At 35.7% G+C, this 14199-nt stretch overlaps 1 protein-coding gene across 1 annotated transcript; it reads right to left on the bottom strand.

The window, feature by feature from the left end:
* Positions 1-1549: 1549 nt before the first annotated feature.
* On the bottom strand, positions 1550-9152 carry LOC123548795 (uncharacterized). Its single transcript, XM_053546994.1, has 3 exons — positions 8920-9152; positions 5167-5315; positions 1550-2602 (listed from the first exon to the last, which is right to left on the bottom strand). Exons 1-3 carry the CDS (start codon positions 9002-9004, stop codon positions 2300-2302), a joined length of 537 nt encoding a protein of 178 aa, XP_053402969.1. The 5' UTR covers positions 9005-9152; the 3' UTR covers positions 1550-2299.
* Between the last annotated feature and the right edge of the window lie 5047 nt (positions 9153-14199).

Raw genomic sequence — 14199 nt, 5'->3', positions numbered from 1 at the left:
TTATTTGGTAAATATAAATGTATGAGAAATAATGGACAAATCACGGCGGGTAGTCAAGGGATTGAAACCTCTCTGGGAGCAGTTCTTGTGCGAAAAAGCAATTCAGATGATAATCGATGTTTAAAGTCCCCGCCTATTCATGTCGAAATGATATTAAGCCTCTCGATAGAAAATTGCCATACCCATAATTTAAAAAGTCGAACCGGTTTTCTGATAAACGCTTTAAGACTGTTTCATGGATTTCTTACCAGTACTTAAGAAACATATTCCGCACTAATCGGGATCCGAATCCTCGACTCTGTGTTCTGACATTACAAAAATAATCATAAAGTATGATTTTAAAACATGTTGTTGACTAATTGTTGTTGGCAGAAAATAACGCCCTTTTATAACAAGATCAATGGGTGACAGAATGCTTTCTCTTGACACATTGTTACAATACAATTTTTAAATTATTAACCGGTAAATAAGGTAGGTGCACAATTTTGTTCTCTGAATATACTTTCAAGTGATAAGGTAACTTTAAGAATTTGCTAGTCCTAAAATGCTTCTAAGAACTTGTCAGAGCTAATCGTGCTTTTAAGAATATGAGCTAAACATGCTTTTGTGCTAATTATATTCATTTTAAAAATGTAACATGATCAAAATACCTGATAAGTTCTGATTTTCATACATACTGGTTTATCTCCCGTAATATTGCCAACGTACATGAAGTTATTCCCCTTAATTAAATCTATTACATAGAAATCTAAACATTCTTGCATAAAAACTACTTTTTTCACTGGATCCGCCCATGTATAAACGGGAGAAAAATCGTGTGCAAACAAGGCAATTCACGTGCGGTTAATACATGATTTTTATTTTTGAAATGCTTTGCCAGGGACGTATGTATGTATTTCTGCGCAGACTGATATTTGGCATCTGCATCTTGTTTCTTCCATAATAACCTCTTCTTGTAGCATTATAGATACAATGTAATCCATAGTATGTTTAGCTGTATCAGTTTCCTACCCCAAACGTACTGCCCCCATCAATGTACGCACTAGCTTCTCTTAGAGTTTACACCCTTTACAAAGCGTCTGTTCAGTTATTGTAAATAACTGTGAATAAATAAGTATTGCGTGTAACTTGTGCTATTGCCCGTTTTTAGGTATTATATTAATGATTTTTGTTAGTACCAGTCGGTTTGTTTTTACCTGATTGTTCGCAGAATTCATATAATAAACCTCGAAAGCTAGTCACTAGCTTCGTACTCATCCCTACTCTGTTTGTTCGTACTCAAAATAATTCGAATGTAAAGTTGTTATTCTTAAAAAATTGTGTTCCTGTTTATCAATATTTTAGTTATATGCAAAATTATGTGTAATGTAACGTTTGTAATAACTAAAAATAAATAAGATGCTCAAAACCTTCAAATCAAGCTTTTAGTAGTGTTGTTGTTATGTGTGCCCGGATATGGATATTTAAAACATGTTTACCGTTTCCAAGAACAACAAGATGGTAAATAAAAAAATGTACCGGAATCGTCAAGTCATCACATATGAAAACAATGCATTTAGTCGTCGTGTAATGTTTTTTTTATGCAAGAATAGCGACAATACACATTTGTTTTGTGTATTAACGCCTGCAGAAGCCCTTGGGATATGTTTGTGACCTCGACCTTCGGTCTCGGTCACAAACAATCCCGCGGGCTTCTGCAGACGTTAATACAAAAAAAAACGTGTATTATCCCTACAACAACATCTCAACTTCTGTTACGAAATATTTCTTCAGAATTTGAAACTTGAAAAATAAAACATTGACCACTTTTATCTTTTTCAGTTCATCAGATGTGACGGATAAGGAAATCCAAATATATAATAGTCTTTGTAATATTTCTCCCACAATTTATGTATAATGTCATTTGGAACTTTGCTAAAATACAGTTTTAACAGCTTATCACTTGATTCAGAAGTGTAACCGGTTTCATTTCTTGTTGGTATATCAACTTTTCCACTGGCACCGATGTGCTGCAACAAAGCTTTAATATCATCGTTAAAATTGTGTTGAAGACCAATAAAGTCATACTGCATTTCACACGGCCGACACCTTTCGAAATACGGATACATATGTCTGTTTATGTTTTTCATTTGTTCGTCTAAAATAAGTTGCACATATTTTTTAAATGAAAACGAAGGGTCTCTAAAGTGCTTCCTGTAAGCACGTCTTTCTCTATATGCAGATAGTAACCTTTCTAGTGGTTCTCTTACCAACATTACACTGATACGATGTTTCTCAGACATAATTTCCTGGAAATTATTCATGATTTTCTTCCGTATTCACCCACCGTATGCACTGTGAGACTGTTGATATCACCGGTAAAGTTGTGGTCAAGAACGTAAAGCACGCGTTTTGTGTTCGTCGAAGCCACTTTACAGTTGTAGCAAATTGTTAAGTTATAACTGCGACTTCTCATAAATTCTCGATCGTATCTACATTTTGCGTTGGGATTAAGTCGTAAATTGTTTTCCTTCAGAAATGTTTGACATCTTTCCTTGACAAGGTTTGCGCGTTGTTTCGCTGTAAGTCTTTGTCCATTTTCATTAAACAACTTGTGCATTATCTGAAAGAGTGACAAAATGTTAAAAAACACATTTGATTCCACTTTTAAGTAAGGATCTCTATGAGGACTTTCTATTTTTTTTTAGAAAGCGATATTTATTTCAAATATGATAACTCAATCCACACGCTAACTTACTCATGGTAAAATCACTGTTTGGCACAGCCCATGACAAACACGCACAGATACATATACGCACACACAGAAGCAGGAAAAAAAAAAAACAGTCGGGCACCGCCTAAGGACTGCCGGCAGACAAAATTATGGTGGACACGATAACGTACTCATGGTAGAAGGAGAGGGGAAGCAAACAACAAAGAAGACTTACTCCACAACATAAAGTACGAGACGAACAGAAAACAAGTGAAGATAAGGGCACCGCCTTGGAACGGCCAGTAACCTATAGAGGAAAGTGGGGGTCTTAACACGTTTAGGGCATGCCAACCTCCCACTTACCCTATTTTCAACATGTTAGACAAGACGGTGTAAATAAAATCACTCCCCGCTCACAAAGGCTCTAACATTAGTGACAAATTACCAGATCACCGCCTAAGGACTGCCGGCAGACAAAATTATGGTGGACACGATAACGTACTCATGGTAGAAGGAGAGGGGAAGCAAACAACAAAGAAGACTTACTCCACAACATAAAGTACGAGACGAACAGAAAACAAGTGAAGATAAGGGCACCGCCTTGGAACGGCCAGTAACCTATAGAGGAAAGTGGGGGTCTTAACACGTTTAGGGCATGCCAACCTCCCACTTACCCTATTTTCAACATGTTAGACAAGACGGTGTAAATAAAATCACTCCCCGCTGACAAAGGCTCTAACATTAGTGACAAATTACCAGATCATATCAAGTAAAACATAAAAATAGGGTCAGTCTAAGGTATCAATACACCAATGCACTCAACAACTTGTCTGATGTCAAGAGCACCAAGAGCCTAACTTTTAAGGGCACGACTGAGCAAGCTGCAAGACAAAATTCCACTCCCTCCATCCGTTCTTATAGAATTTAGAAGAGCATCAAGGAGCACTACACTTAATTAGTCACCGCACCATCCAGTTGGAAAGCGTAGCGATTAACTGTAGAGGAGTTAACCATCCACCAAACATGCACTATGCTGTTGAAACGATTTTCGCAATGTATCCTCTTTTGATAATTTTTGTGACAAATTATGTAAATATTTGATTAAAATAAGCATTATGCTTAATTTTTCGAATTTTATAAACAGCATGTCCATAGTATACCGGGTGGGTAAGACCAAGTTTTAAAAGTGTTTTTATGTTTGTGTTATATTTCTTTAAAACGTTAGACGATCTGTTGTAAAATTTAGTGAAAGCCTTCCGTAGTTTATGATATCGGTAACCCTGTTGTATTAATGTTTTGGTGATATGTAGATTTCTACCATTAAAATCCTCCAACTTCGAGCATGCTCTTGCATAACGAATAAGTTGCGAAATATAGACACCGTGTGATGCCGCTCGAGAAACATCTCCATCAAGGCGTGGGAAGTTGACAATTTCAAAATTGAAATATTCTCTTTTATCGTATATTTTAGTTTCTAGATTTCCATTCACAACTGTTAAATTTATTAAGTTGTAACTCTTTTGGGTTAATGTGTTTCACCTTTTTTGAAAAATATACGTTATCCATATTTAAACCTAAAACCATCAGTGATTAGAACATTGCTACAGCGTGCAGTAAAACCGATAACAAATGAAATCGACAAAAAGTCCAAACTTCATAATGCGAAAAAAATACCATGAACGTCGGAAACTTTACACAGGGTCTTTTAAAGACATGGTGTGAATTCGAATTATCTACTATGTATAATTTCATCAGTCAAAAACTTACAAATATCATAGACAACAGTCAAATAAATGTGATGTGTACGTATGTAACGTACCAAATCACATTTCTGTGATTGTTGACGTCGTTTGTGACGTCAATGAAATTGGCCAATCCAACTAATCATCAACACTTTGGCAAAATCGGACGTCACAGTGAATTTGAGACTACAGAGATGAGGGTTATCAGTGAGGCGACAGCGATCACACAACCCTAACTAGCTGTTCATGAATGTGTTCTTTCATGTCACATTCTAATTTTTCTCGGGAAGCACCTCACAACCCCAAACCTGCTGGAGAGGGCCGGGCACATCCTTCCACTCTTATCCACGTCAGCGCTATGCAGTATCCATTCATTTGTCCAATAACCCCAATTACCACAAACATATTGGCAAATGAGTATGGAAGGGATGGGTGGGGGTGTGGGGGCTCCGTGGCCGAGTGGTTAAGGCCGCTGACTTCACATCACTTGCCCCTTACAGATGTGGGTCCAAGCCATACTCGAGGGTGCTCTTCATGTGATGGCTTACGGAAGGTTGGTAGTTCTATCAAAGTGCTCACTCATGTTGAAATAACGCGCAGAGGGGTATCTGGGGTGTTCCTCCACGACGAAAGCCAGAAACTCGTCATAATGACCTATAATTCTGTCGGTGTGAGGTTGAGTTCAACAAAAGTCAAAACAAAATGCAAATTTATTGAGACATGTGTACTTACATATTTAGTTTTGATATAATCACTTCCGTAGTCCTTCCCGTAATATTTAGTTTCTTTTGGTCTCGTATCTCCATCACTTCGATTATTTGTTCTATTAATGTATTTTGTTTCTCTCACTGCTTTAGGTATCTCAATATGTTTTGCCAGCACTATCGCAAAAAAAGATGAAAGAAAGTACACAGTTTGATAAAATAAAAAAGGGTAAACGAAGATTCGTTATAGGTTACCTACAAATATTCATTCGTACCCATTTCGTTAAACTTACTGATTCCTTTCAATGAACAAGATTTAGTCAGGGGCGTACCTGGGCATACGCCTATACGCCTTTGCGTACAATTCAAATTCGGCATCGTGAAAATTTAAAGGCTCAATATACTAAAAATGTAATAAAATGAAAAGCTAAAGGAGGTTAGGCGGCTATTTAAAGTTCTTCATTTGAACAATATCATCTGAATGTGATTATCTAATTCGTTTTCGAATTACTGGACATGCTTTTTATTTTTATTAATCGTAAATACAAAAAAAAACATAAAAAGTAAGTGTTGATTTCCTAGAAGCGTAGCAAACACAGCAAGAGACATAGATCGCCAAAAAGACATGTAATAAATGAAAACACGCACGCACGCACGCACGCACGCACAAGTACACAAACTGACAGCGAGACCAAAACGAACGGACAAAGGAACACACTATGCACTGTCAATGAAGAGCCAGTGGTAACACAATCGAATGATACATCTATTTATATCTTTCTTCTTTCTAAGTCATATACTGCTTAAAAAGAAGCAATTTTACAGATGAAAGCTGTTTTTCTTGTTTATCATATCTGCAGTTTGCAGTTCTCATTATAATCAATTTTTATCAGTGAAATCAATATTATTGTAACCAATAGCTCAAATGTAACAAACTGGTATACACGTGTATATTCATATTGGGCATCCCTTGGTTAAAGTTTTCTATAGAAAAAATCCACATAGATATGTCTCACAAGAATCAAAAATGCTCAAGTAGCAAACTTAAGTAGAAACATTCGAAAACATGTAAGCGAAGCAAGTGTATTAATGCAGTGGGAAAGATGTAGGTAAACCCTGAAACGCTTAGGAAGTTAAGTATAAGATGATCATTTAAAGTAAATTTACAATATTTTACAAGTTCGTTTTTATGTCTCAAAATAACTATCCAGCTTTTAACAGAGGACGACCCCGGATGAACTTATACCTGGATAAAGCCATGTATTGTTCACAAAGCCAGCTTAATGGCTTACTCTTATTAGAAAGTAGACATCTCGTTCGGTGTTTTGAACATACAAAGATACGAGTGGATACAAGCTACATACATGTACCATTTGATCCGAATTTTGTATTTGAAAATATGAATATTACTACATGTAGGTTATGTAAACATACAATTAACAGTACTATGCAATAGGTTTAAAATAAGACAAAATGCATGTCTAGCTAAAACAGTATAAATATTTAGTAATAGTACAAGAAGTCTAGCTAATGATTTAAATTTAATACACGTATACTTATTGGATGTTTTAGATTTAGAGCACCACTTCAGAGGAATCATTTTGCCACAAACTCCATGTTGCGATTCTCTGTCACAAAAGATATTCTATTGTGCACATCATAAGAGGAAGCCATCCAGCTTGCTTACGGAAGGTTGGTGGTTCTACCTAGGTGGCCGCCCGTGATGAAATAATGCATGGAGGGCAACTGGAGTCTTCCTCCACCATCAAAGCTGGAAAGCTAGAAAGTTCCAATATTAACATAAATCAGTATCGGTGCAAAGTTATACCCAAAATCTATTGTGCATGCAAGTTTCTACGGCAACGACCGCTCGTTTTCTACAAACATACCAACAAAACACCATGTATGTCAACTGAACCTCGATGTACTCAATTTGGGCCGGTCAGAAAATTTTGTTTGCACAAAAACAGGACACCTGTCTCATTCTGCTGTTCAAGGTTCAAATGACATGTGCGTTATTGGTAAATCAAGAGAGTATCAAGAGAACAAAAATGATCAGCCGGTATCCCGGGTAAGAATAAAAGTTACGCTAAATATAACACTCTTGGAGTGATAATAAAGATTTTTAATGGCTGCAATTTAATCTAATAATCTGTATCCAAATCTGGATACCGAAAAACCATTTAGCAAATTACTCAGTTTAAATTTGCATTTGCCAATATTAGATGTTGTTTACGTTTACTAGAAAGTTTCGTTTCGTGTGAGAAAACTTGAAACATTTGTGTGGGTAGATATACATTTATCAAAAACCTGTCAAAATGAAGATGCAGAAGTCATGCGTTAAATTAAACATTGAAGAAGATTTCAAAAACGATAACAACAAAAAACTAGTTGCACATGATTCAAATATGCGATTTGTTCACAAATATGCGATTTGTTCACATGTGTAGCAGTTGGTAAGAGTTTAGATGCTAACAGACTCATGGTTAGGTCCCTTTGGCGATACACAATATGCCTGCGCGGGTCTTGGCAGTTGCAAAATAGAATATAGGGGCCTATCATAGAATGACATATGTAGCATTTGTGCCAGAGTGTTTGAGCTACTGAAGAACACAATTTCCAGGGTAAAGTTACATAGGACTCTACACGAAAAATGGTTATATTCCTCAAAATATCCGAGGCTGTTCCAGTTGCAATTTTAGAAACTGTCACGAACACTGCTAGTAAGCATAAGCGGTGTGATAAACTATGAATTTAAATGATCATCTTTGAAGTATGTAGTACAAATGTGACAAACAAAATATATTAACTCTGGAATATAGCAACAGAACGCATCTCCTGCCGAAAAAGACTCAACATTTTCAAGGGGAGGCCCTAAAAACTCAATCCATCAGGAGATGGAGACCCCCTCCGTCACCTACCCCGCTCGCGCAGCATCTCGCTTGGTTCGTAGCTATGCTGCTCATATCTGGCGTACAGTTCAAAACCATTCAGGTACGCCCCTGTTAGTTACTTATCTCATCACTCAAATTTCTATTATTGGAATGTGTTTTTTCCTTGTGGATATTAATCCTTTTAACTCCGAAATAACAAACATATTTGAATTCTAAAAACACCCTATTTACTTATAATTGATAAATACTAATAGTGATAATGTGATCAATTGATTTGGTGTGAGTAGTTGAACATAATTGAATGAAGTTGTTAGATTATAGAAAATATTGTACGATCGTATTCATTCTAGATTTAAAAGCCTAAATACGTATACATACTTTACCTGTTCAGAAAATTATAATAGTTCGGCGTTAATATGTATGTTATTAAATCTCTTTCAAGTGAAACTGAAGAAAATAAGACCTATTAAACAAACCGATAGCAAGCTTAATAAGAAATTTAAATTGCATATTTTTTTTCGTTCAAAATCATAGAAGCACAATCCGAGTCACATGAAGACTATTCCAGTTTTTGATGGGATGGAGGTTTTGAACACACACTGGTGAGGCAAAAGTGATTTGAAGCGAGCAACATTAACCATACGGGTACGGAGCCTCCTTTCAATTGAAAACAAAATCTATACGAAGATTCTTTCCGTAGCAGAGAATGCAGCCAAAAAGTTGTTACAGTCACAAATGGCTGTCCTAATAATGATGTTAAAGTGGTATCTGTATCTCTCAAATGAATTACAATATCTATAAGAAAAATCTTAAGAAGCCACAATTAACTAAAAGTGTGTTACATATTAGCCGAATCAAAAAGTAAAGAAAGCCAGCAAAAGACTTACACAACAACACGCCCACGAGTATCAATATCTTGAAGAAAGATCTCGACAGAAAGTTTCTCTTGCAATCAACATGTTGTTCATCCATCTCTATGTTTTCTGTATACAGTGGTCCGGCATCCACATGTTTGAAGTCCAGTCTGATTTTTTAATTAGTCACTAACTGGTCATGATAAACATGACTAATACCACTCTATGCTTTTCTTAAGATTCAAAAAGAGAAATCTGCAAAATTGATATTTACATAAGGATATTTAATTCGTTATTTCAAAATGTATAGATTTGTGTATACTACATTTTATCGCATTTAACTATTTATTTTAAGGGATAATCTCAAAACTTTTAATGCTAGGTCATAATACTTGTTTGGCCATTACTGTTTCACACAACAATGAAATTCAGTTAAGTGTTAAACTTTGTTGGGTTTTTTTTTTCAAAAAAAAAAAAAACAAAAAAAAAAACGCTATGGCCTATTGTCAGAGGAATCACAAAGTGAAGCCAGTGGACATCTTCCTCCCTGTTTCTAGCATTAAAGTGTACGCTATCCAGTTAGTTCCTTGTAAAGCTTGAACTTAAAGCTGCTGCATATTATCTTTAAACCTTAGTCGTTCTGCGTTGCAACTAATAGACGTCTCCTTTTTAATTTTACGGAGTTTTTCTGCATTGATCAGTTAAGATTTAATTTTCTTAAAAGGTTCAGTGAAGATTTTTGCGTAACACGAAGACGTGGTGTAGTTATTTTTCTAATTTCTTAACAGGTAATCCTGTGCATATCTAAGCATGCCGAACTCGTGGTGTACTTTTGATGTCAATCGCACGTCCGTCATCAGCCTCCGTACCTCTTCTTCTTAAGGCCTTAAGGGGACGCATACTTTGAAATTAGAAAAAAAGTGGGTGGGGTATTATAAAATTTACCTGCAAAAAAGTACACGGTTTTGGTAAATGAAATGAATACTGTTTCAACTGTTATAAGTACACAAAGGATTGCTCACTAAAATAAAAATGAGAAAAACTGAAACAAGAAAGTTATTGTTGAATTACATAAGACTTCTTGTGTACATTCAAAGTCAACAATTAAGACTTTTTGGTGCGAAAATAATAGTGCTTCACTTTGTCCAAACATTTATCAATGTCCTACAGATTCTAATTTAAAGAAAGAATGTGAAATAAGTTCACTGTCTTGCTTTTCATTTGGCATATGTGAGCTAAAACACATTATTTAGTTTGTTTACAAAGTAGTGCATAAGAAAAGATACGGTGGTCAAGGAATGCCACATTACAAAACTAAAAGAGTATATTCCCCTTAATACATTAAACATTTATCATTACAGAAGTCTAGTGGCTTACAATAAAGGCCTAGAAATGTTGCCATTATTAATTTTTAACTTGGTATTCATGAATTGCAATGCACTTAAATATCAAAATACATTCAAACAAACTTTTGAAAATGTACTGTCTTAAAAATCCCTAAAATAAGGTATGAAATTTTGTTGAGAGGTCCAATCAATGTGTACATGTGCAAAAGCAACATTCTAATCTTGTTCACAAAAGTTACTAATACACAGCAGGAATGTCAATGATCAAAACTGGACGAATATACAGTTATCCTCATTTTAATGTCATTTATAATTTGTCCTTGAATTCTCCACCATACTTTTCATAACTCTGTTTGCACGAGTTGCACGAGAATGCTGTCATTCACGTAAAAAAATGGGGTCAAATAAGTTGTAAATGCAATATCATGTAAACGTAGTTAATGGATTATGCAGTTCAAGATAAACTTAATCTCATAACGTAACGATCATGTATAATGTTGTAACAACAACTTTACTTACACTAATTTAAGTAGCAGTCGGTTTATAAGTGACTTTATCGATTCATTTTGTGTTTTGTTATTGTTGTCAAAAGTATAACGGAAGTGCCTCACAACTGAAGCGGAAACCAGTTTGATGCGCAAAGTAGTCCACTGTAGGTAATATTTTTTGACAAATGTCCACAGAAATTAATAATTTTCTAATATTAAAGACGAATATCTGAATAGGATTCATTATTTGATAAGAAATTATAATCATCGACATGTTTTTTTTAAAAATCGTACACGTGCTGACACCTAAGTTTTCTCCCGTCGTTTATTAGAGTTACCTTTCGTCCGGCGCAGTAATACATTTGCAGTGAATCGCCGAGAAGTCGTGGGAAAATTAAAAACCATGTAAACAAACTAAAATTAACCACATTTTCAAGATTAATTTCAAGTGATCGGCATTATGCATTTAACCCGCCTGACCTGTGTAGCATCTTAGATATCTGTTCTAAGGTATTCATTGTGTAGAATGTCATGTTATGCCCTTGCAATGCTAATCCCACTCTGATTTTTTTGTTTACATTTTTTATCAATGAGAAATATGGCGTCCATCCCGAGATGAACTGACGTGGCGTTAAATTTTTACATGTTTAAGCAAACCTGGTGTGTTAGAAAGAAAATCTCATCCCTTCAACATTATTTGGAACACTGTTATTGTAAAAAACCTGTTTTTTCCTTATACAAAAGCTTAATATTTTGTGTTGAATGTACTTTCACAAACACCTCTGTTTTCCTATTACATTCATAGTACCACATCCTTATCCACAAAATACTGAATATTACAGGTGTCCATCAGTATTATATCAGTTTAGGAATATGTTTTTTATTTTCCCACCATCGATTTCTTGAATATGCACCCCTTCCGCATTGCTGTATGAACTGTGAATGTAGCAATATGCGTCCCCTTAACAAATTCTGTATTTCAGGTAACATGCTAAAAATATCAGGGTAGGTAGGTCGGAATTTTTTTCGGGGGATTTTTTTATTAAGTGAGATTTTCCAGAAATTATTTTTGTGTTAAAAAATGAATACAAATAAGGGGGATATGCCTTTAGAGCATCGGTAAATTGATTTCTAACATCACTGACCATGTGTAAAGCATAAGAAGTGCAGTTTTGCCATTTTTCATTAAAAAGTTGAAAAAAAATTCTCCAAGGCCATAAAAACATTTAGGGTAAGGCCAAAAATTTAGGGTAGGCCGGGATACCGGAAACACATTTTTACACCTAACCATACAGCAAGTTTTGTCCAATCAGGAATATTTCTTGTGGGTGCTCTTTTCGATACATAAACATTTAGTGATTCCCGGAACGTAAGAATTCTGCTCCTCGCTGACTCTTTTTCAAAACTATTTCACAGAAATATAATGATTGAATCTTTCAGAATTTTCTTTATCAGATATCGCTATTGTGTACAAATGTTTAGTATATGACTATGGCCCTCACCCTCAGCCAAAACCTTTAGATCATTTCTTTATGTAAAACATGGCCGCCAGGTTGGGGGAGGGGCGTGGGTGGCAATGAAGTTTTCCATATAGTCTATAGCTATAACGGCACTTTTGAGAATTGCCTTTTTAAGAACTGCTAAGCTGATTTAACTTGATTTCACGGAAATCTTTCTTTTGTGCCAAATTCCTTCAGATCAGTTGGTACGTTAAAGAATGTGACCATCAGGCAGCGGAAAGGGGTTTCTTTATGCAGTTTGAGGTCTTATTTGTAAGAAAACGAAACGGCATAAATATTCTACTCTGAATCTACTGTTAGGTTTTCAAAGCTATTTGAAAGAAATATGTCTTCTAAAACTTACCTGTTAGGGCTGTGGGAAATGTGGCGTTGTGGCAATTTTCAGGAGTATGTATAACGTAAGTTCGAAAGAATCCAGGCGGCATTTTATTATTTAACACATAATGGTAGGAAATAAAGGTATGAAATAGGATAATAAATGGTTTTCTGCTTAGCGCCATACAAAACAAGACATATAGAGAACATATAAGACCAATGTAAATGAGACTTTGGTTTTCAAGTTTAGCCTGTGTACTTTTTCATTTTCTTTATTTTCGCCGGAAACTGAAGGTCGTCGGACGTCATTTTCTCTGTTGTCAAAAACATACGTATGCTTGGCGAGATCGGATAAATATGTGCCGGTGTAATGAAGTATTTCGACCCCCATAGAATAATGACCCCCCGGTCATTATTCTATAGAAAAAGTGACCCCCCGGTCATAGTATTATGACTTCCAGATCATAGTACTATGACACCCCCACGTGAAGTAAACTGAACCTCACGAAGGATATTGACTCCCATAAAAAAAACGACCCCCGGTCATTTGGTCAAATTTAGTGATAACTCATGTATCTAAGGCCTAATTGCTGCATTTTATGCCCCCACTCGGGGGAGGGGGCATATAGATTTGCCCTTGTCCGTCCGTCCTTCCGTTTGACCATTAGCCCCAGATACCATCACTTGACACAGAAATCAGAGCATTCCGCAACAGGAAAAGGGATTCTATTTCCAGACGCTGTATCTTGGTGTATACATTTTTTTCAGGAAAATAGCAATTCACAATACGTTCACAAAACACACCAGTGTCAATAATCCCTGCAAACTTCGGTATGAAGTAATTCTTCAGAAGAAAACTGCACAAGAAACTGCTAGCATAGAACTTAGTATTAATAAAAGTTGCAATACTTAACAGTGGCAGTAAAGTACGGTAGCGGCAACAATAGAAAGTAGTAGTAGTAGTAGTAGTAGTGGCAGTGGTAGTGGCAGTTGCAGTAGCAGCAGCAGCAGCAGCAGCAGCAGCAGCAGCAGAGGAATAAGTGACAGCAACAACAGCAGCAGGAGAAGAAGAGGTAGATGTACAAGACGTATTAGTGGAAGCAGGTATAGTAGTATCAGTAGTAGCAGTTGTAGTAGTAGTAGTAGAAGTAGTAGTAGTAGTAGTAGTAGAAGAAGAAGAAGTACATGTAGTAATAGCAATATAAGTAGCGGCACCAGTGGTAGTAGTACAATCAAAATGTTAACTATTGTATTATGTAAATTTTGTATAATTCATGATATTTCCTCAAGCTCAAGTAGAGACAAATTTCAAAGTGATAGTCACTATCCAAAACGTTCGCAGAGAATTCATTTAACTATTAATTTTGATAAAAGAAACATCAAACTATTGGTATACAATTATAAAACACAAAATAAAACTGTCAATATAATTTTTTCTAGGTTGCCTTAAGTAAACGGATTTAATTAGACAGAATTCTAACCCCAACATGGAAAAATTAAGGTCGAATTCTGCGGGTCTGTTTTGAATTTTGCTCACCACTTCATTCAAAAATAACCTTGGGGCAGAAGTAAAACCTACCTATATTTCTTCCACAATATGTAATCTAAAGAGTGAATGCAAAATAGAGAACTTTTACCGCATGT

Source organism: Mercenaria mercenaria, chromosome 6, assembly GCF_021730395.1.
Source record: "Mercenaria mercenaria strain notata chromosome 6, MADL_Memer_1, whole genome shotgun sequence".
Lineage (NCBI taxonomy): Eukaryota > Metazoa > Mollusca > Bivalvia > Venerida > Veneridae > Mercenaria > Mercenaria mercenaria.
This window is presented reverse-complemented; position numbering and strand designations above follow the sequence as displayed.

Excerpts from the sequence above, each read along its gene's own strand:
- LOC123548795 (XM_053546994.1), bottom strand. The coding sequence starts at position 9,004 with ATGGATGAACAACATGTTGATTGCAAGAGAAACTTTCTGTCGAGATCT. Across the intron at positions 5,316-8,919 it reads ACTCGTGGGCGTGTTGTTGT|TGCTGGCAAAACATATTGAG; the intron begins GTAAGTCTTTTG and ends TTTTTGCGATAG. Across the intron at positions 2,603-5,166 it reads ATTATATCAAAACTAAATAT|ATAATGCACAAGTTGTTTAA; the intron begins GTAAGTACACAT and ends TCACTCTTTCAG.